General features: G+C 40.4%; 1 protein-coding gene across 4 annotated transcripts in view; it reads right to left on the bottom strand.

The window, feature by feature from the left end:
* The window catches only part of Inpp5f (inositol polyphosphate-5-phosphatase F), an 87,369-nt gene that overhangs the window by 58,735 nt on the left and 5,028 nt on the right, over nt 1-23,606 (bottom strand). For all 4 annotated transcript variants that reach the window (XM_028769344.1, XM_028769348.1, XM_028769349.1 and 1 more), the window contains exon 2: nt 4,146-4,226. In XM_028769344.1, coding sequence (XP_028625177.1) covers nt 4,146-4,226 — 81 coding nt within the window. The remainder of the gene's footprint in view (nt 1-4,145; nt 4,227-23,606) is intronic.

Here is a 23,606-nt window from a genome sequence, read left to right on the forward strand (position 1 = left end):
TTTAAGAAATAAGGCCCTTGACCTGGGGGGTTGTCTTCTTGGCTCCCAGCCACTCCTGAAAAGATGTTGCCACTATTCAGGAGAAAGAATAGGATACCAGAATAGAAAGGAAGATCCCATGAAAGAGGCCCTGTAAGAAAAGAGTCATGGAAAGATGTAAAAAGGCCACATGAAGTCCAATGTGGCAACCTAGGCATAGCCCACAGATCCCAGGGACTGCACACTGTTGCTGTCTTAAGCCTCTCAGCCTTAAGAGGGCTGATTACACCACAGATAGTGAAGCAGGTGGTAGAGTTCAATAACAAATAATAGTAATAAGATTAACAGACGCAGCTTGACTCTTAGTCTCCTGACTGATTTCGGTGATTTATTCACTGCTCTGAGATGTGACTGAAATTAGAGAAAAATAATCAGAAGTTTCACACACGTCATTTGCATAATAGAAAACGAATTTTAGCTCAGAACATCCAGCTGTGAAATTATCTTGTCAGTATGTAAATGAATTAAAGACCTATGTATGTGAATGTAGACAGGTAGGAGAGTGTTATTAAAATACTTAGCATGGTTACACAGTGGCAGAATGCTTTTCTCCTCTGTGCTGAAGAAAACACATTTTTTAAGACAGGGTTTCCCTGAATAGCTCTGTCTGTCCTGGAACTTACTCTGTAGACCTAGCTGGCCTCAAACTCAAAGAGCAGCCTGCCTCTGTCTTCCCAGTGCTGGGATTAAAACGCTACACTACCACTGCCTGGCTATGCTGAAGAACTTTTAAAGCCCACCAAAGACAGAGCACACAACAAAACTCAAGCAATGCTATTTATAACAGGGAAAAAAGAAATAAAGATCTAGGAAGAACTTCCCAGTGAGGGAAGACAGACAGCTCATGAAATGGTCACATAAAGGAAAAACAGGGAACACTAGTTCCATGTATCAACACAGGTTAATCTCAAAAATATTAACAATAAAAAGAAGGGGAGAAAGAGGCACAGTGGTACACACATAAACCCAGAACTCAGGAGGTGGAGGCAGGAAGAACAGAAGTTCAAGGTCATCTTTTGTTATGTGGCAAGTCTGAGGTCCACCTGGGATATTTGAGACCTCATCTTCAAAAATAGATAATAAATAAAACTGCCAGGCATAGTAGTGCAACACCTTTAATCCCAGCACTTCAGAGGCAAAGGCAGGCAGATCTCTGTAAATTCTAGGCCAGTCTAGCTTGGTCCACACAGTGAATTCCAGACCAGCCAGGGCTATACAATTAGACCCTATCTCAAAATAATAATAACTAATAAATAAAATAAATAATACAAAGAAGAGAAAGGGCCAAGTAGAGTGGAACATGCCTTTAATCTCATCATTCAGGATACAGAGGCAGGCATACCTCTGTGAGTTCTAGACTAATCTGGTCTACATAGCAAATCTCAGGCAACTCAGGGATACATTGTAAGACCCTGTCTCAAGAGGAAAAAAATAAAAAGAAAAGATTTAAAAATAAGAGGTTAGCTGATAAGCAGTAACTGCCAAAGCAATTTATGCTCTTTAAAAAAAAAAAATCAAAAGACTGTAAAAGCAATTCTCACAATAATGTATCACCACAGAACACAGGCTAGGGAGATGACTCAGAAGGTCCTGTGTCTGAAGTCATGCAAAAGCCAAGGGCAACGACCTGTAACCCCAGCTCTGGGAAGACACAGACAAGAAGATGTGGGAGCTCACTGGCTAGTCGGCCCAGCTGAATCCATCAGCTCTAGACTTAGAGAGACCCCCCCATCTCAAAATTAAAGTGAAGGGCCTAGGGAGATACCCAACATTGACCTCTGACCACCACACAGTCTGCACATGTATGTACACATACCCACACAGATACACATATACATCACAGAGAGAGAGAGAGAAGGAGAACAAATAATTTAATGGAATGTTCATAAAAATCTCTAAAATATAAATCCGCACATACTGCTTAGGAATATATATCTGAGAAAAACAATAATTCTCAATGGAGTAACAAAACTCAAGAATTGATTCCCTTCAAAGGAAGGACACACTTGGAAAAAAATGGCAGTGATAGCTCTGAAGTCACCAGTCATGTCTCACTTCTTAATCTGGATAAGAAATAAAAATGCACACTTTATAACACCCTAAACTATTTATCTGTGATAAGTGGTCCCATGTATTTATAAAAATATTTCATAATAAGAACACAATTTAAAATATGACCAAAGAATACTGTAGCTGGTCTTTGCTACTTTGTGCATTCATCTTTTTCCCACCCTTTGTCCTCCTTCCCACCCACTTTTACCCACTACCACTAGATAGTGGGGAAGGAAGGATAGAGGGGAGAGAGAGAGAGAGATCTCTGAATATAATTTCTTCTTGTTTCTTTGAGCATGACTACTAGCAAATTACAACCAACCTCCCTAAACAACCAAAATCAACCAACAATCCACCTCTTGGGGCCCTAGAATTTATATGCCCTCTGAAAAGGCCTCAGAATTTCAAACATCATACAACTGCAGAAACTATCTGCAGCTGGCAAAATTACACCCCAACCAGGGCATGAGGCAAATCATAGTCAGCTGCTGGGGACAGTATGAAGCAGCCCCAAATCCCATACCTAGGATTAAAACAAAAATATACTGATAATATTTCTGTGTTTTGTAAAGAATCCAAAATTCAAAAATTCTCACTACAGAATCTAGCAAAAGAAAACTAAAAATTGTCTCTGGTAATATGTTTTTGTAATTCACAAAAATCAACCCAGCAACTAAATGCTCAAAAATCTTACTTTAAACTTAAGAACAGCTGTGTTAGTGCCTCATACCTATGATCCCAGGACTTGGAAGGCTGTGTCAGGAGAAACGCCATAAGTTCAAAATAAACCTAGGCTACAAAATGAAGCCCTGTCACACAAAGAAAAGAACAGGCCCAGCAAGCGAGATAGCTCAGTGGGTAAACACAAGCCTAAAGACCAGCGTACCACCCACTGAACCCATAGTAGAAAGAGAAGACCAACCCCCAAGAGTTGCTCTTGGACTTCCACAAGTGCAGTGTGGGGCACGTGCGCACACACACACACATGCATGAACGCACACACTGCTCACACAATAATCATTAAAGAACAGAAAGAACAAATGAGCAGTCACAACAGGTACACTACAGCAACAATACCAAAGCCTCCTATAGTTCATAATCATACTAAAATGATTACTAGAGGCACATGCCTGTAAACCCAACATTCAACAGACACAGACAAAGTTCAAGGTTAACCTGGACTCTTGAGCTCTTGGCCAGCCTGGGCTAGACTGAGATGCTGTCTGAAAACCAATTGAAGGAGCTGGAGTGATGGCTTGGAAGTTAAGGTTACTTCCTGCTCTTGGAGTTCCCAGCAGCCACACAGGCTGGGTCATAACTGTCTTAACTCCAGCTATAGGGGAACAAGACTTTCTTCTGGCCGCCTACCTCGGGTACCCATCTGTATGTAGCATACATACTCACACCCGGGAGAAGACACATCTGTTCTCCCAGGTGAGGACCAGGTAGAATGACTTGGACTTTCCATCCATTTGCCTACCATGGCAGAAGCCCAAGAAAGTGCCACACTATACACAAAAGACCCATCTCTTCCCTGGCAGAAGTGACTGACTCAGGACCAGGTAGCTGACCCAAAGCAGGCCAATCACAACTGCCCTTGCCCACCTTTCCAGTTCTGTTCTTCCTACTTTCTTCCTGTCCAGGCACTTGCTGTACCATCTCTTAACACACCCACTTCTACACCCAGGGACCTCAGTGGTCAGTGGTCATGCATTCTGTCTTTTCCTCTAAACTAAGCTCTGGGCAGGTAAGAAGGGTAAATTTGGGATCACAATTGTGTTAGGCTGATTAGTACAATTCCTGGCTCAAAGTTGGGATTTTGTGAGAATTTTTCTTTAACAAAACAGCAAAACATTTGGATTACTATGTTGTCTCTTCTCAAAAGCTTTATTTTCATTTCATTAAACTTAAATAAAAATATATATGCTTTGAGAAGACCCAAAATTACCACAAAGGAACCAATGTCATAACAGAAGCTACATGCAACCTCGAAAAAGGACATCACAGAATAGCATGTTAAATTTTGGAAGTGTAAGGAGTTTATAAGAACATACCTGAATGAAGTTGGATTTTCCCAATCACTCCTTCTACCAATCCCAGACAAATGGGGTTCCAGGCAAGAAGGAGATCAGTGGCTAAAACAAAATAAGAAGCAACTGTGAGAAGACACTCGCCGGAAATGTGAGATTATCTTTTGCAGTGTATTTAAAAATATTTTTAAATTTTAATTTAATTATTTTAAAATATTTTGGGGGATCAACACCCCCCACCAAAAAAAGCGGTTATAAAATAAACATCTGGGCTGGAGAGATGGCTCAGCGGTTAAGAGCACTGACTGCTCTTCCAGAGGTCCTGAGTTCAAATCCCAGCAACCACATGGTGGCTCACATCCATCCGTAATGAGATTCGATACCCTCGTCTGGTGTGTCTGAAGACAGCTACAGTGTACTCATAAATAAAGTAAATAAAAAAAAAAAATTTAAAAAAAAAAAAAAAAAACATCCCCCACCAAACATACTACCGTTAATCACTTTGTGGCAAAGCATTAACTCACAGGCCTCAGTAGGATTCTGGAAACCTGCACAGTTAAGGGGTAGGATGGACTAAGGAACCCCACTGAGTGAAGGAAAGAGGCTGCCACACGATAAAGAGGGCAAATGGGAGGACAGCCACCCGCCTCAGATCCAAGACAAGGCCTGATGACAGCTATGGAGCTGTCCGATTATGGAATTACACTCTGAAAAGCATCTTTCCCTAAGAGTCAGGCACTACTAGACAAAGGAATCCAGAAAGTCACTTTCCTTGTCTGTGACTTCTAGGACAAAACCAACAGGAGCTGCTTAGTTACTGAGTGCCACCACACCCTGTGTCCCTCATCTGAACCAGAGAACAGACTACAGTAATTTGTGGCACTGTTTTCTCATTTTTTAAATTAATAACACTCTAGAAACCCACAAGAGAAGCAAATTACATATAAAACATGTATAAGGACAAAGGATGTAATTCAACTCTTCTGCAACCAAGATCGCAAAAGATTGCTACACACATAGTGATAAATGTGACATTTCTGATAGCTCAACAGCTGAAAAAGATCACCTAGAATTAATATTTCTGCTGACTCAGCCCAGCAAGATGGCTGAGAGAGTGGAAGTACTCACCATGAAAACAGAGTTTTATGCCCAGAACCAATGGGGGAAGGATAGACCAACTCCCAAAAGTTGCCCTCTGACCTCCACATGTGTGCTGAGACACATATATTAATAACAAATGAAAATGTAGCCCAGTGTAGTGGCATAGACCTTTAATCCCAACACTCAGGAGGCAGAAGCAGTCATATCTGTGACTTTGAGGCCAGTCTGATCTATAAAGTGAGTTCCAGGACACCCAGGATTGTTGCACAGAGAAACCCTGTCTCGATAAATAAGTTAATTAATTAAAATATTTTTTCTGCTAAAATTGCATTTTAATTATTAATACTTAAACTTTATTTTACCAAAATATTAATCTGTCATTCATAGGGTAACGATACACTAATAGTTTAGTTTTCAAATTCATTTTGTTTTTTTTTTTCATTATGTATTAATTTCTTGAGTCAGGGTTAGCCATGGCTAGTTGTGAACTCATGGTGATCCTCCAGCTTCAGACTCCATAACTGGGACGGTTATTTGTTCTCTGTCTTTACTGTTATATTTTTACCAAAAAACAAAAAACAACCAATAGATTTCTTCAGTTGATTGTGGCTATTTTGCAGAGCTAGGGGTGAACCCAGGGTTATAAAACTAGGGTTTCATTCATGATGGGGAACTCATACCCACTTCAACTTCACTGTTTTTATTGCAAGAATTAAAAACATTTTAAAGGTTCCTATACATATCATCATTTCTAATAATTCTTGTTTTGTTTGTTTTGTGTGTGTGTCAAAGTGGGGACACAAATGTCCCAAGGTGCATATGTGGAGGTCAGAGGATAACTTGTGGGAGTCAGTTGTCTCCTTCTTCCATGTGGGTTCCAGGGATCAAACTCAGGTTGCCAGGCTTTTAAGGCAAGTGCCTTTACCTACTGAGCCATCTTGCCAACCCTCATTTCCAATCTCGACAACATTATGAGGTTGACATTAGGAGACCCAGTTTATAAGTGAAGAAATAATGCTTAAAAATAACATACTTGTCTGAGGGACCCAAAGAGGACAGGGACTCCACAGTAAGACCAACAGTCAACTAACCTGGACCCTTGGAGGCTCTTAGAGACTGAATCACCAACCAAAGAGCGAGCATGGGGTGGACCTAGGGCCCTGTATATGTGTAGTTGATGAGCAGCCTGGTCTTCATGTGAGCCCCCCCAACAACAGGAATCACTCCCTGAATCTGTGGCCTGCCTGCCTGCCTGTGGATCCCATTTTCCTAAATAGACCACCTTGTCTGGCCTCAGTGGAAGAGGATACACCTAGTCAGTCCTGCAGCAACTTAATGTCCCAGAAAGTGCATTGTGTGGGGTAGTGGAGGGATGATACATAGAGGGCCAGCCAGGACTACACAATTTTGAGATTCTGTCTCAAAATTAAAAAAAAAAAAAGGTAAAGAGCCAGGAATAGTGGTGCATGCCTGTCACCTCCGCTGTTATCCAGGCTAAGGCAAGAGGGTCTTGAGTTTCAGGCCATCCTGGTCTAATGGCAAGACTGTTTCTTAAAATAAACAAAACCAAAGATGCCTGCCTATCTGACTGGGCTTGTACACCACAGCGACCAGCTGCAACACCTCCCCCAGAAACTACACAGGGAGCTACTGAAACAGGAAGTTTTAAATGCCAGGTATGATTACAAAGTAACAGGATGAAACAAACGTAGGGGGAAACTGGCCACTGAAGTAAGACTGTTCTGTCTTGTTTCAGGTCTCCGTATGCATATTAACTGCAGTGCCACACAGAACTACCTCCTCTTAAACGTCTTTTTCAAGAGCTAGAGAGCCAGGCTGACCTGTCATACTCCTCAGCCCTGATGTATAGAAAAGGCCTGGGGATGGGACCTGGCGAGCTTCATTTCAGCTTTGGATCTGGAGAACTCAACTCTTACCCCTAAAGAAGTGCTTCTCAACCCTCTAATACTGTGACCCTTCAATATAGTTCACATTGTAGTCACCCCCAACCATAAAATTATTTTTTACTGCTACTTCATAACTGTAATCTTGCTATTATAAATTATAATGTAAATATTTATGTTTTCTGATGCTCTTAGGTGACCCTTATGAGTTATTCAACTCCCAAAGAGGTCATGACCCACAGGTTGAAAACCACTGGCCTAAAGCATTCCGGTTATCAGATCCAAGGATACTGCATGCGTGCATGGTCTGTGACACACTTGAATTGTCCTGTGTTCCCTTTGTGAAACATTGATTGGTTAGCATCGAGCTGACTTCAACCATCATATGAAAGTTTCTTCTTACTATTTCCTTTCCCTGAAAGCTGTATATATGATGTTGTAGTACTTAATAAACTTTCTCAGATAAGACATAGCTTGTTACGAGATATCCTGGGCCTCAACTTTCCCATCTTCTCTGTTTTCTGATCTCCTGGTCCTTCCTCTCAAGAACCTGTCACTGAAGAATGACCAAGATCTTAGTCCAGGTCAATGGTGCAACTGTTAAGGGCACTTGCTGCTCTTACAAAGGATGGCCAGTTCCTAGGACTCACAAGATGACTGGGCCTCCAGTTCCAGCATCTGACCCCTCTTCTGACCTCCACGGCACTGTACATTGAGTACACTTACTGACCTACATGCATGCAAAAGACTTAGACACATAAAATAGAAATAAATCTTATAAAAATCTTTTTTTAAAGAAATAGAATATCCTTTAAAATCATGACTTCATGATGGCATAATTTTCCATTTAAGGAAGTATTTTCTCACATAAATATTTAATTAAGATTTTTTTCTATTATAAAAATACTGTGATAAATGATGAGTTTTATACAAATATTTTATGTCTCCATCCTTAATAGCTTTAAGATAGATTCCTAGGAATAAAATTAGTAGTCACAACATTTAAAAAATCAAGGCTTGCCGGGCGGTGGTGGCGCACGCCTTTAATCCCAGCACTTGGGAGGCAGAGACAGGCGGATTTCTGAGTTCGAGGCCAGCCTGGTCTACAGAGTGAGTTCCAGGACAGCCAGGACTATGCAGAGAAACCCTGTCTCGAAAAACCAAAAAAAAAAAAAATCAAGGCTCTCGAGCAATACCAAATTACTTCTATAAATGTTATGTCAAATTGATTTCTGCCAAAAGCAAATTTAAAAGTTTATTTTAAAATTTACATATATATATATAATTTTCTGCATATATGTATATAATATATATAATATTTACATGTATTTATATATAGATGCAGGTAAATTAAAAATATACACACATACACACACTCACTGAGACAGGGTCTCTCTCTATGTAGTCCTTGCTGTCCTGAAGCTCACAATGTAGCCTAGGCCAGTCTGAACTCATAGAGAGTCACCTGCCTCTGCTTCCCAAATACTGAAATTAAAAGTATGCAGCCTTACATCTGGCTTAAAACTTACCAGGTTTTCTTAATCTCTTAATTTAATGGCCTCCATTACCTAGAAATAGGCTATTTTCTTTGTTGGTAATGTTAAATATTTAACTATAAAAGTAGCTACTTTTCTTCTTTTACCATGTTCCATCTTTTACAATGATTTTCTTGTGTATATCGTCTCCCTGGTTTGCCCTTCTTGTTTGTATCTTTAATTTCCCCGTGAGACTAAGACAGAAAAAAAAAAAAAAAAACCTGCAAGTTGAGAGTTCTGCTTGCAGTTAAGAGTAAGTTCCTGTGTGTCCTAGGTTTGTTTGATGTGCTGATGGGATTTGCTTGATCTCACGTGGGTGGGAGGTACATGGCAGGAAATATGTCAGGATGTATGCTTGTCCCTGATTGGAACTGGTAGGAAATATGAATGATTGGTTTTGCCTTGTTAAGCCCCTACAATACATGACTTGTGGCCATTTTCTGGAAACTCAGAGGCGGACTTGACTAGAATCAAACCTGGTGAGTATTTAATTAAAACTGGCTTCAAAACTGGCTTTAAATATGACTTTAAATTGTAAAGTGGTCTTATTCTTGACCAATAGGATTAACACTAGCAAATGTGAAGTCCTAGAGTATATTTCTTGTTGATCTTTGAATCCTTTGCATACTTAGGACTTCAAATCTTCGACTTGTTTGCAGATACTATACAAATCTATCTTAAAGCTTAAAAAAGCATTCCTTACCTAACATCAATTATGCATTAACTGCTTTTATCTCTGTTACTTTTGAATGCTTTACTCTAACCTTTACTCCTATGGCCAGTGTGTCAAGCCTGTATCAGACAGACCAAATCTCACATCTGCCAACACAGATGTTCCCTGCTGAAGAACACCAGCTTCCTCAACCCTGACCCTCTGACCTCCAAAGGTCACAACTGTAATAAGCTTCATGAAAGGAAAAGAGGGACTATTGAAGGTGTGTTTTGGAATCTGTCCTATTGTTAGGGAAATATATCTCAAATACCTGCAAGGTCTCAAACTCAGAAGATACAAAACTAAAGAGGCAGGATGGGGGGCGGGGGGGATTATCATTCAAAGGTAGAGTACTTGCCCTAGGTCCAGACAGGGGCAGGAGGGAGAACTAGGCAGTGAGAGTGATTGATGATCAATCAAGAGGTCTACAGTTTGGATCCCAGAATTCACATAATAGGCTGGGTGTTCAGCTCCCCCAATTTGGGGATGAAGGTGGAGACACAAGAATCTCTAGGGTTTGCTGGCTCACAGCCTAGCTAAGAAAACATAGCCCCGGGTTCAGGGAAAAAGACCCTGACTCAATGGAATAAGTCAACCAAAAAAGACTATACCAAAGGCTCCCTCCTGGTCTCTATATGTGCACAGATACATGCAGCCACACACACCCACACACACACTCCTATTCCCCACACAAGCGCAAATATACTGTAGAGAGAATCTATTAATAAGATCACCTGTCAATAATAAAATAAAAGCTTATGGCCAATGAGCTGCGGCAGAAAATAAGAGGTGGGACATCCAGCAGGAATAGAAAGAATTCTGGGAAATAGTCAGAGGTGTGGGAGATTCACCACAAACACTGAGGAGATGGACGTAAACCAGCAAGTAGCTGAATTCAGGTTAGAGTAAATAGATTTGCCCCAGGAACTCTTAGGGGATAGACATAAGACAAGGAGAGGAAACCAGCCATGTAGCTGAATCCAGTTGGAATAAAAGGGATAGTACGTTAAAAGCAAGTCAGAGAATAAGCTGAAGCTTATGGCCTAGGCATTTATTAATAAATAATTAGTATCAGAGTTCTTATTTCTGGGAACTAAGTGGCCAGGAGGAAAAACTTTTTTTTTTTACAATACACAGACACAAACAACAAATAAGTTAATTAAAAATAAATATTTAAAACAACAGCAACAACAACAGAGTAATCTAGGTAGCATAAGACCAGTAGGTTCGGTGGAAATTTAAATATGACTGGCAGTAAACTGAGGCCAGCTAAGGAGAAACTTAAGTAAATAAATGGCAATGAACCCACAATTCCTGGAGTCTGGGGCAGACAGACAACAATATAAGTGAAACAAGATTATCGCGGAGGGGCGGGGAGGTATCTCAGTTGACACAATAAATGCTCATCCAAAAGTTAAATAGTGCTTGCGATTGTCTGAGGTCCACAGTGAGAAACACTGTTCACACCATGACCTGGAGAACACATTAGAATATGTAAGTGCCAGAAATGCAGCTTCCTGAATGGGGACTGGGAACAGGGAAACCAGCTAGTTACTGCAAAAAAACAAAAAACAAAAAACAAAAAACGAAAAAAACAAATGGGAGGTAGATAGGCAGTGGACTTGTGAGCCACCAAGTCCCCTGCAGATACCAGACACAAGGCACAAGACATGCATGTGATGCACAGACATACATATAGGCAAAATATTCATACACAGAAAATAAATCATCTAAAAAAGTTTTTAAAAGACTGAAGAAGAGGTTGGGATGGCTCAGTGGGTACAGAAGCTTACTGCACAAGCACAGTGACCTAAGTTCAGATTCCCCAACAACCATGTAAAAAGCAGGACCTGGTGTCATACGCCTGTAACACCAGTGCTGGGCTAGGGGACATAGCAAAGACAAGAGGATGACTGGGATTTACTGACAATCATTTAGCTGTGGTGGGGAGAGGGGGACCTCCAGGTTCGGTCAGAGACCTGACCTCAAAGGTAAGAAACCAAAGAGCAATAGCAGACACCTGATAACCTCTTCTGGCCTCTACATACACACACGATAAACACACACACACGATAGTAAACACACACAACAGGAAACACGTATATACACACAATAAACACATTCATACACACACAACAGGAAGCACACACATACACACATGTAAACATATACAGACACATGATGTAAACACACTCATATACCACACATTCTGAAAATAAACAAATATTAAACAATGTATCACAAAGACTAATAGGAAAAGAGGACACCCTAGGGAGGAGGGCAGGAGAGAATAATGATTGTAACCAACGACTATACTGAGGGCTGGAGGTCAGCTCAGCTGGAAGAATGCCTGTCTATCATGGACAAGGCCCAGGGTTCATCCCCAGCACTGCATAAAGTAGGCATTCCTATATTATATAGTAGTGAGTTCAAGACTCTACCTCAAAAACAAAATAGTAAGAAGAAACAGTAAAGGAGGAAAAGCATATGATGACAGTTGAAGTACAGGTATAAAGTTAACCTTGGAAAGGAAGGATTTTTTTCTTCCAGGTCAGCAAAAAAGGGCTGAGAGGCTAATTATAGAAACATAGAAGCAAATGAACACATCAAATGGCACTAGCTTAGGGAAATGGGAACCCAAGTCCTCCTTCTTCACCGAGGGCAAGGACATGGCAGCAGGATTAGAAGATTAGCACAGGGACAGAAAAGTCAGCAAATATTCTGTGGCTTCCACACAGACACACAGCATTAAGTGTGTGTGCGCATGTACACACCCATACATACATACATTCTCTCTCTCCTAAAATAACCAAGTATAAAAAATGTATCACAAAAATAATACAAAAAGAGATATAACACCTCAAAGGACACACTGGAAAGCTTATGTACATACATGCTTTAAAGTTATTTTCATTACTTATGTGTATATATATATATGTGTGTGTGTGTGTGTGTTCTATCCATAAGCATAATGGTGCCCACTGAGGCTAGAAGGTTGTAAGCTACCCAATGGACATATTTGCCTAGTTTAACATTAATGCCAAGAAACACATTAGGCATTAAAAAGGATAACTATGAACACTGCTAATTCAATCATTACTTCTACACCACATATCCTTGGAAACAAAGTCCAAATTCCTTAGAAAAGCTTTAAAGCTAAGTTAAGGAGGGGAGAAGGGGTTGATGATACATGCCTTTAATTCCAGCACTCAGGAGGTAGAGATAAAGAGATCTCTGTGAGATACAGGTCAGCCTGGTCTACATAGTGAGTTCCAAGAAACCCAAGGCTACATAGAGAGGAACCTGTTACACACACACACACACACACACACACACACACACACGTAAAAAATAATTAGAAGAAAGGCTATCCTGCCTGCCCTTCTCCATACTCAGCATCCTGGCCTGAAATCACCCTCCCCAATCTCCTTCAGGCTGAGTCTGGAATGCTACTCCCCACCCAGTTCTTCCTGCTCTTCCTTCTACCTCACAACAAGGTTAATGGTCGCTCCTCACTCCTCTCACCCTAAGAACTAATCTATGTTTGTGTAGCAAATCTCTAACTCAGCACCTTGCTTTAGTGAATGTAATTATTGACTTGGCTAACTCCTTGATCACACAGGAACTCATGAAAAAACAGGAAACTCACAGAGACCTTTTAAGGTTCAGCTTTCTGTTCTCAGTGCATGGCACCATAGGTTCTGAGCTAGACAGGCCACTTCAAAATGGAAAGGAATTTACTGTAGTCAGATAATATTTAAGTAATCACATTGGAAAGGTTTACTATTCAAACTGACAAAAATTAAATTCATGTGGCCTATTACAGGTGTGACCATTAAGCCTGACAGGCATCAAGCCTGATGCCATAAAGCGACTGTCACCATCACCCAGCTGGTTAACATCAGAACACAAGTTTCCCATTCTCAGTCGAGGGGGTCCTTTCTAACATATCTCCAACACCATAGGTTTCCTTACCAAATACCCCTGATGTATTACTTTCATATTTGCATGGGGTTTGAAGTCCCTATCATCATTCCAGCTGTCCGAGCCAAAACTTACAAGCCATCTGAAATGTCTTTGTTTCTCATCAAGACCTATTGGTTCTCTCCTCTTGATATCTGATGATCACTACACTTCTTTCCATACCAGGCAGACAAGCCACACATGGTAGGAAGAAAGCTCAGAGAAGGTTAAGGAGAAGTACCTGAAAAAGCATATTCGAGTGACAGAGGGGAAAAAGGGGGTGGGGGGAGTTGTATCTTTCTGTGTCAGTGGGCAAAAGTAGGACCTGCACTACTGGGTGGGGCTGAGAAGGAAAGTTATTTGGCCTTTCTCTATAGCACAGCTTAAGTGGGGGGGTGGGGTTGCGGGGTGGCTACCTTTCTGGGGCTGGCCCCTGTGATTGGTCTTTTATGTTTTTGGTAGCTTGGAATGCTAAGATCCAACACATTTTTTAACAAATACCAAGTGCTGAACCTATTGGATGCACAGAAGACTCTTAAACACTGTACATTCTGCTGGGCCAGACGGCAGAAGTGGAGAGTTGTAAGAATACAGGAATCAACTCAAGGCAGAAGCTGTTTGCCTCCAAGCAGGCTAGATTTGCAGCTGAGATAGAATGAGTCTGCAGACGACACACAAAAGAGTGCGAGCTTGAAACCAGAGACCCAGGTGCCTTGGAGCTGACTCTAACATCTAAAAGCTGGACAGAGTCGAGATATTTGCATGTGGCATAGCCACAGCTTACAAGTGGGGCTCCAGGCCAAGGACCCTGGCTCCACCACAGCCTGAGCCCTTTCAGCGTTGCGTTGCAAATGCTATCCAACTGACAAGGGTTCCATGAGAAGTAAACCGTGAGAAAGTGCTCAGGGGTCTGTCACATAATAATAATGTCAGTAACTTCCAGCTCAAGTAGGGAAATGTGTATATATTGGGATTCTGGGATCTCCTAGCCCAACAATTTGCCTATACATTTTTATTTTAAGAACCTACAAAAGCTTTTAAAAAAGTAGGTAGAAGAATGGCACACATCTGTAATCCCAGCACTTGGGAAGCAGAGGCAGGAGGATCCCAAGAAGTTTAAGACCAGTCTGGTCCATATACTGAGTTCCAGGATTACACAGCAAGTCTCAAAAAAAAGAAAAAAGAAAAGAAAAACCTACAACAAAACAATTATATATATACATATATGGTTTTAATTTTAATTTAATTTTAAAAGTTTTATACTTTTAAATCCTAGAGTAAGACTATATAATTCCTAAAGCCTTCTTCAGGTGGTATTTTATGGAGACATCACAATGCCTAGATTTATCCCAGAATTCTATTTCCTCAAAATATGAAACATTAAGCTATAGTTCTGATGCAGGTTAAAACTGGACATCCAGTCTGAGTGTCAGCAAGCCAACAATGCTCCAAATAGCAAATGAAGCGTGACTGCCAGTCTCTTCCGTGGCAGCATCTAGAAGCACAGCCTAAAAGGAGCGAATATGTATGGGGCAGTCATGGATATTGGTGATGTTAATCATATACATCAAAATAAATACTGGATCCCAAGTCTTATAAAACCACAAAGGGACATGAATAGAATGTGCAGGGAGGGTTTCTTGTTTTTTCTTTTTTGAGACAAGGTCTTACTAGGCTGATCTCAAACTCAGGGATCCGCCTGCCTCTGCCTCCTGGGTGCTGGAATTAAAGGTGTGCACAACCATGCGCCCATGATGGGCTGTTTTGTTTGTTTTGTTTTTAAAGGGGTACTGGAGAGTAAACAAAGGCTTGAACATGTTAGGCAAGTACTCTACCACTAAAATACACTCTTGGCCTAGGCTTTTACTACGTAGCTTTGACTATCCTATTCTCCTGCTATAGCTGACCTTAGGATATGTAATATTTAAACATTTTTTTTTTTAAATAATAAATCTAGGCCGGGCAGTGGTGGCGCACGCCTTTAATCCCAGCACTTGGGAGGCAGAGGCAGGCGGATTTCTGAGTTTGAGGCCAGCCTGGTCTACAGAGTGAGTTCCAGGACAGCCAGGGCTGCACAGAGAAACCCTGTCTCGAAAAACAAAACAAAAACAAACAAACAAAAATAATAATAAATATGATGTAGAGCCTGGGCATGGTGGCTCATACCTTTAATCTCAGCACTTGGGAGGCAGAGGCAGGCAGATCTCTGAGTTCAAGGCCAGCCTGGTCTACAGAGTGAGTTCCAGGACAGCCAGGGCTACACAGAGAAACCCTGTCTTGAACAAACAGAACAAAAACAAAAAAGTAAAATCTGACGTGGAAGTCAGAGGACAACTCGCAGCAGCCATTTCTTTCCTGTCACTGTTAGGATGAAAACTGTAGTCATCAGGGTTAGCAACACTCACTTTTACCCAGTGAGCCAGCACCTCCACAGCCCACAAGCATCACCCTTCATCAGCAACAGAAAGATACCTGTAAAAGTCTGAGCTACCCAATTACAGACAGAGAAAACAACAGGTAAGGAAAAGAACACAATAAACGTAAAAATAAAAAAATGGCAGAAATAGCATATTAATAGTTGTGATAAATGTATTTTCGATAATCAAATTAAAAACACCAAATTTTATTTTGTTTACCTGTGTTTACCTGTGACCAGGGACAGTGCTTGACGCCTAATAGGCAGTAACAGTTATTCAATTAAATGAATAAACAACAAAGATACAAAGGGTAAAAACAGGTGTCTCCTAACAACTGGTAATTTTTATAAACTCCTAGAGCAAGACTAACATTTTAAGGGTGCTTGTTTGTTTGTTTTTGCATAGTGCTAGAGATCAAACTCAGGCCCTATATACTAATATGCTAAGCAAATATTCTAACACTGAACCACAACCCCAGCCAAAGATTTTATTATTTTTTTTTTTACTTTCTTTCTTTTTTTTTAATTCTTTTTTTTTGGGGGGGGGTTGAGACAGGGATTTTATTATTTTTAAAGAAACATCAAAATATCAATCTTTGCTATACTATACCGGCACTTTCAAAAATAAATACATTGATGAGCTAGAGAGATGGCTCAGCCATCAAGAGCATTTGCTATTCTTACAGTGTCCAGGTTTGGTTCCTAACACCCATATGGCAGCTTACAACCATACTTAAGTCCAGTTCCAGGGGATCTGGCAACCTCTTCTGGCTTCCAAGACATCAGGCATGTACACATACATACATGCAGGTAAAACACTCATACACATAAAATAAAAATAACAAAACTTTTAAAAATAATAAGGGCAATGGTGGTGCACATCTTTAATCCCAGCACTCCGGGAGGCAGAGTAGAACTCAGGTAGATCTCTGAGTTCGAGATCAGCCTGGTCTCCACAGTGAAACAATGAGTCCTAGGACAGCCAGGGCTACACAGAGAAACCCTGTCTCAAAAACAAAACATAAATAAATAAATAAATAAATAAATAAATAAATAAATAAATAAATGCGTTAGGTCAGGCAAGGCAGTGCACTACTTTAATCTCAGCACTGGGGAGGCAGAGGCAGTAGGACCTCTTAAGAATTCCAGGGCAGTCTGGTCTACCCAGGAATTCCAGGCCAGCCAGGGCTATCGAATGAGACACTGTCTCAAAAAAAAAAAGTATTGGTCTATCAGTAAAAATAATAATTGATGATGAGATGAATTCAAGACTAAGATTAAAAAAAAAAAAAGACTCTAAGCAAAAATCGTCTTTAAATCCATAGCATGTGTACTTAATTTCTCAAACAAATGGCCCAAGGGACAGGAAACAGTGAGACCTGAACAGGTTCTATAACTGACCAAGGAATAGAGGACTCATGGGTTTGGGGAGCTGCTGAACTTCATTGTTTAGTACAATATGAAATGGACAATGTGTGTGTGTGTGTGTGTGTGTGTGTGTGTGTGTGTGTGTGTGTGTGTGTGCACGCGCGCGCATACACACACACATTTGAGGTAAACCTGAAATACATTATAATCTTATTCTTTACTAAGAAAGTAAGTTAGCACTAGCAAACCTAACGTACAGAGAATGTGTGGCGATGGTATTTGTCTGGGCATATGCAACACCTAAGGACTTGACACTGTCAATACTTTTAAATGGCTATTCTGGGGGAGAAAGGATCATAATGGCAGAGAAAGTGGTCATGCCTTATGCTATTCCTCCATAGAGAACACCCATGTAACTGAGCTGCTCCAACAGGTTTTAACCTGTCCTTAAGCTAGTATGCTAACTGGCAAACACATTCAAAGAGAAACATTTTAAATTCACAAATAAGTTTTAAAGTTTAATATTGTCAAAGTTACATAATAAGAACTGTTACAGACTACACAAGTATAGCATTTTAGAAACAATGCCAAGTTTTAATTTGTGAAAGAATAAAGAAACATACAACCAAAGTCTGTAATTGAAATAAGCTCAACTGATTGACCACTAAGTCAACAGTTCTACTAATTTCAAGTCCATCTGGCAGTAGTATACAGCTTCTATTTTCATATGCCCTTCTCTTCCTGGTACACAAAAAACAAGTGATTAAGCACTGTGTGCCTGCAGAGAGCATGAGTCATTCATTCCAAGATCCCAGCGTGAGGGCACTCCCTCAAAGCAAGAGCCAGCCAGCATAGGTTTTACACAGCTTAAAAGCAAGTTTCATCAGTGTCTTTAAAGAGGGGGCAGATAGTGTATGCATATCTAATCAGACCCCAGTTTCACTTCCTGCTAAAGACAAAGGCTATTATTGCTCTGACAATCACCAACACCAAGATCAAAAGGATGAAGAAAAGAGTTTTAGGATGGGGAACTGAAAGCTCCAATTGTTAGCATGTCATGCTTCCATCCTCAGAATTTAATGAGGCTGGAAGACAGGGTAAGTAATAATTTCATTCAGGTGCCAGCTTAAAGTTCAAAGTTTGATCCTCACTTCCTCGACCTCCACAGTGGTTATCATTTCTCTACTAGGCAACAAGCTGAAGAATTCATCCAATTCAGAAGTTCAGGCGGCTGGCGATTTCCCACTGTGAAACCAAGCTCAACCCATGGCTATCAAGCCAGGCTGCTCATTAGCATCATCTAAGTGTTCTATAAACTACTGATGCCTGGGCTCATGTAGTAGAGGTGGACTTAAACTGGCCAAGGTGGGGCCCCAGCATAAATATAATTTTTAAAGTCCTCTAGATGATTCTTACATAGAGGCAGGTTTAGAATTGTCTTGCTGGGGCTGAAGAGATAGCTCAGTGGTTAAGAGCACTCACTGCTCTTCTGAAAGTCCTGAGTTCAATTCCAAGCATCTACATGGCAGCTCACAACTGTCTAATACCGTCTTCTGGTATGCAGACGTACTTGAAGACAAAGTTATATATATAAAATATAAATCATTAGAATTATCTTACCTAAGTAATTATAGCTCCCTGGGAAGAATCCATTTGAGTAACTTAGTTTTACTCGATCGGTCTGACTCACTAATGATGCATGGGACACGTAATACATGAACGTTGTAAAGATCCAATTGCACAGATATTACCTAATATAGTGACTTCCCATAAAGGCTGGTCTAAGGTACCAAAAGGAAACATATCCAAAAACAAGAGGTGGGTACCCACTCAGTAGGTAGAGAGCTTGCCTAGCACCCGCAAGGCCCGGGGTTCAATATTCAGTGCTACATAATCCAAAGCAGGTGAGGTACTCCTGTAACTCCAGTACTCAGGAGGTGTAGACAGGCTTTCAAAAGCCAAAGTTATCCTTGGCTACATGGTGAGCTCAAGGCCAGGTGGAGGGACGGAAAGAGGGAGGACTCTGAGGTAAATCAAAACAGTATTTTTTATTGTTATTTACACTGGTATTTCCCTTTCCTCATTTTTTAGACAGAGCTATTAAAAAAGATGCAAAAAGCTAGCTACACTTCTAACATTAAATAGATGCAACCTTTCTCTCGGCTGGTTTTTAAATAGTTGCATCTTTTTTTCTAAAAACTATATTTAAAAGTAATACACTCTTTTGTATCTTGTTCTAGGATTGTGTGTATGGTGTATACTGTGGGCCCTTACAAAAGCTCTACCTTCAAACCCATTATTATTGTCTTGGTTTCACTGTTTCACCTAGGCTCAGATTAACAACTGCTTCCAGATTTAAAAAAACAAAAACAAAAACAAAAAAAAAAAACAACAACAAAAAACCCACCAGGAAATGGGGAAGCAGAGGAAAAAATGGTGCCCCATCTTACAGTCTGGCCAGTTACATCCTATTCTGTTCTCATAAGTTCCCTGTCTTCTCTGGTATCCCATTAGAATAAAGGAATTGTACATAAAAGCATTATTTCAGCTGGACTCCGTGGCACATGCCTTTGATCCCAGCACTTGGAAGGCAGATTTCTGTGAGTCAAAAACCAGCCTAAATAGGAAGTTTCAAACCAGTCAAGGCTACATAAAAAAGAGCCTATCACTAGAAAAACAAAAACAAAAAAGGCATTATTTTTGATAAGATAAAATCCCCACCGAGCGTGGTACCTTCCAAAGGCCTTTTCACTTTTATAAGGTGATATAACCACTGGGAATTTACAGCTGAAGGAACTTCATAAAATTAAACCAAAGAACACCTTTCTTCCCATTTTATTAGGAAGAAAACAGATTTTCCCAGGGTGCAGCAGGGTAGGAATCACTTAGACCTCAAACCTCAAGACTCAAATGAATGAGCCAGGCATAGAGCTCCCAGCACTCCGTTTTCATCAGCCCAGCACTGGGAAGGCAGAGGAAGGGGTAGGAGAAAGTCAGTGTTATCCTCTGGTATGCACTGAGTTCAAAGACAGCTAGGGCATGGAGGACCCTGTCTCAAAACAAAACACTCAGATCAAATCTTGCATATAACTTTGTATTAAGGCTCTATGCTAGTATCTGTCTCTAGAAACCCTGGGTGTCTCCTGCACAGGCCCACACACCCTGCTGGTCTGGTAGCAGTACTATTCATCTTCCTACTTTGGCACAAACTGGGTAGACAACCTCCAATCAATACATGCTTCTGTTTAGTTTGAGACAGGTTCTCATGTCACACGCATGAGCCTCAGACCCCCTAGGTATCAGAGGATGACCTTGAACTCTTGATCTTCCTGCCCTCCCACCTCCCAAATTCTAGGCTTACAGGTTTGCACCACCATTTTATACTGGGTTTTATGCAGTACTGAGGATAGCATCCCAGTTTTGTGCATGCTAGGCATGAATTCTGCCAACTGAGCTACATACATCTCCAGCCCCTAAGCAACACTTTTTTTTTAAAAAGAAATGACTAAATGATGTCACAACGTAATTCAGAAGACAAAATATATACATAATGCTAAATTAAACGGGAGAGCACTTCTTCAAGAAATGAGGAGACTTGAAAGTTACAAGGGGAAATGCCACAGTTCTAGAAATGAGTCCAAGAAGGTAGGCTAACACACCCCCAACCATTTTGATAAACTCTTCAGTGTGCCCACCACAGCCTTCCTAGCAAAGACAGGTAGGTGCCTTGGGCTCAGTAAAGAGAGAAAAATGTTTGTATCTGGCATAGAAGTCATGTTTTATGATGTGAACCATCAGGAATCTTATACTCACACACACACGTTCAACATTACAGTATGTTACAGTTAGATGCTATAACTGTCTAATGAGATATATTAGTGTTAAATAAATTATAAAATTTAAAGGTCCATATTACCTTTAAAAAGTAAAAAGATGTTTGGAAAGAATTAGATTCGGTAAGCAAACTAGTGTATCTTGATATAGCTTACCATTAAGTTAAGGAAACACAAGAGTAAATTTGAAAGAACCTGAAACTAAAATAAGTTTTGGGGTTTTCTGCTTTTTTTAAATATCTCCTACATATGTATAATGTGTGTGTGTATAAAAAACAGGGTCTCACTAAGTAGCTCTTGCTGGCTGGCCTGGAAGTCACAGAGATCTGCCTGCCTCTACCTCCCAAGTGCTAGGATTAAAGGTGTATGCACCATACCTGTCTTAATATGATATGATATGATATGATATGATATGATATAATATAATATTTATAGATATAACATAATTTGTATATTATATAATATAACTCTTTGAGAATTTAATAAAATTTATTTGGATCATATTCACCCTCCATTCCTCCCAGTGTTCTGGTGTTTATCAGACAAGGTTTCATGTGGTTGAAGATAGCCTTGAATTTCTAACCCTCCCGCCTTCACCTCCCAAATTCCAGGCTTAAGGCATGTGAAAATAATTTAAGAGAAAACACTGCGAGGGACCTAAAATCCACCTGTGTTTCTCAAATAGCTTTACCAAGGAAAATAATGACTGGATTTTTTTTTTTCTTTTAACGAATGAAGCAGTTCCCTTAAGGGTCTCTGAACATCTGCAAAGTGAGCCATCCTACAAAGCATGCAACTGAATTAAGACACTGCCAGTGTGTTCTGAGTACTATAATGCTGGATGTTCAATGTTTAGCCTCACTTTTAAAACGTTATTTATACATTATTACTTATGTATCACCACCAGCCAGAAATAACAACATTTCCCCTTATTTTGATAAACAGACTTTGTTCAAGTGTTCTCAGTTCACTTATAGCCAGCTGACACACAATGATCGCACCTGAGGTCAGCTGACAAGTCGTGATTTATCAAAGGCTCTGTGATATCACTGTTACCTCCCAGACTTGTACAAGCAAGGCTAGACTTTAAAGAGTCACGTTTAAAACTTTTAAACAGGAAAAGAACAATCTATAAAAATAAAATAAACACACAGAGACAGCAACACAGCTTTTAAAGGCCTAACACACTTAAATCCCCACAAAGTCACACCAAAATGAGAACATACTGAATCAACAGTACAGGTAAACTGGTTTGATTTTTCCAATAATATAGTGTCTGTGTGCAAAGACATGAGCCTACTCCATCATAAAATCCAAGGATTAAAATCAGCAAAAGCAAAACCTTTGTGGTAGATGGGCCAGGTCCAGAGAAAAATACAGTGTCTGTTTGTCCCAGTTAATTTCATTTAAAAAGAAAACAGATCTACTGAACTTCATAACTTTCCAAGCTGGACTCCCCCCATCACTGAATAAAATGTCAATGGGAAATGAGCACAGGACTAGAGGCAATGTTCTAAGATGTTCTAGTCTGTATTTAATCCTCCCAACAAGCCCTTTGATGCTCAAACTATACAAGGTGATCAGGGACGATAGTTGTTTCAATACAACTCTGGCAGATACCTTATGAGGGACATGTACTAGAATCTGGAGTCAAGTGCATTCTCCCTCCACTCAAGAGCTGTGCTAGCTGGGAGGCCCATGATGCCTGGCTTCTTGGAGAGCATAATGCAGCCAGGTTCCTGAAGGACCACACTGAGGTCACGGAGATCTGCCACCTGGCAGCTCTACCCTGTGTCAGTCTTTTCACCTTTGCTACTCCTTCCTCAGTGTGCTGGCTAGATGGTACTCTCCCAGGACCGAGTCAGAATGTAAGTATCTAGGAATCAGGGATTAAAAACAAAAATTCCTCCCATCTTTAAAGGTGATTGCCTTAAAGGTCTTTTCTTCCCCCTTCCAACTCTCTCTCTGCTCTGTGTACTCTAAAGGGTTGCCCTGAAACTGGATCTAGGATTCTTGCAAAGCTAGACTAAGAGAGGTTTCAGGTTGCTTATCCCTGGAGGAAACAGTTCCTATCTAGTACGTATCAATGTCTACTCAAAGATCTGTCCCCACGACCTATCCCCTTCCTCTACTGCAGACGTTCTACAAACCCAAGAGACACCTGAAGAACTGACCTGCAAAGGCTGTTTATCAATCTATTGCATAACATCATGGAGTTTCTTATAACTACATACACTAATTTTGCAGGAAATGAGGTAAGACAGGCACAGGGACAAAAACAAATGAGAAGCCCCCATTATCAGCCTGTGAGGCCTGTAATGACCTTTTTCCTTAGTGTGCTGGCTTTGACATGTGAGGGGCTTCTTATTCCCCTATAGATTACAGGAATCTTAAATATAAATGAAATATAAATATATATGAAATGAAATATTAATCTTACAACCTCGTAGTCAACAAGGTAGAGTCAACAGTGTCAGCACTAAAGAATGTGGCTTTGAAGACATACACTGAACTAGAAGCTTTGGCTCTCTCTCTCCCAGAATTTGGACAAATTATTCCTCTATGCTTCAACTTCCTCATCTATAATAGTAGATTAATAACAAAACTATCCCCAGAGTTTTACTGATAAGACATATACTCCATTAGAATGCAG

The sequence above is a fragment of the Grammomys surdaster genome, unplaced genomic scaffold, assembly GCF_004785775.1.
Source record: "Grammomys surdaster isolate TR1022 unplaced genomic scaffold, NIH_TR_1.0 192, whole genome shotgun sequence".
Lineage (NCBI taxonomy): Eukaryota > Metazoa > Chordata > Mammalia > Rodentia > Muridae > Grammomys > Grammomys surdaster.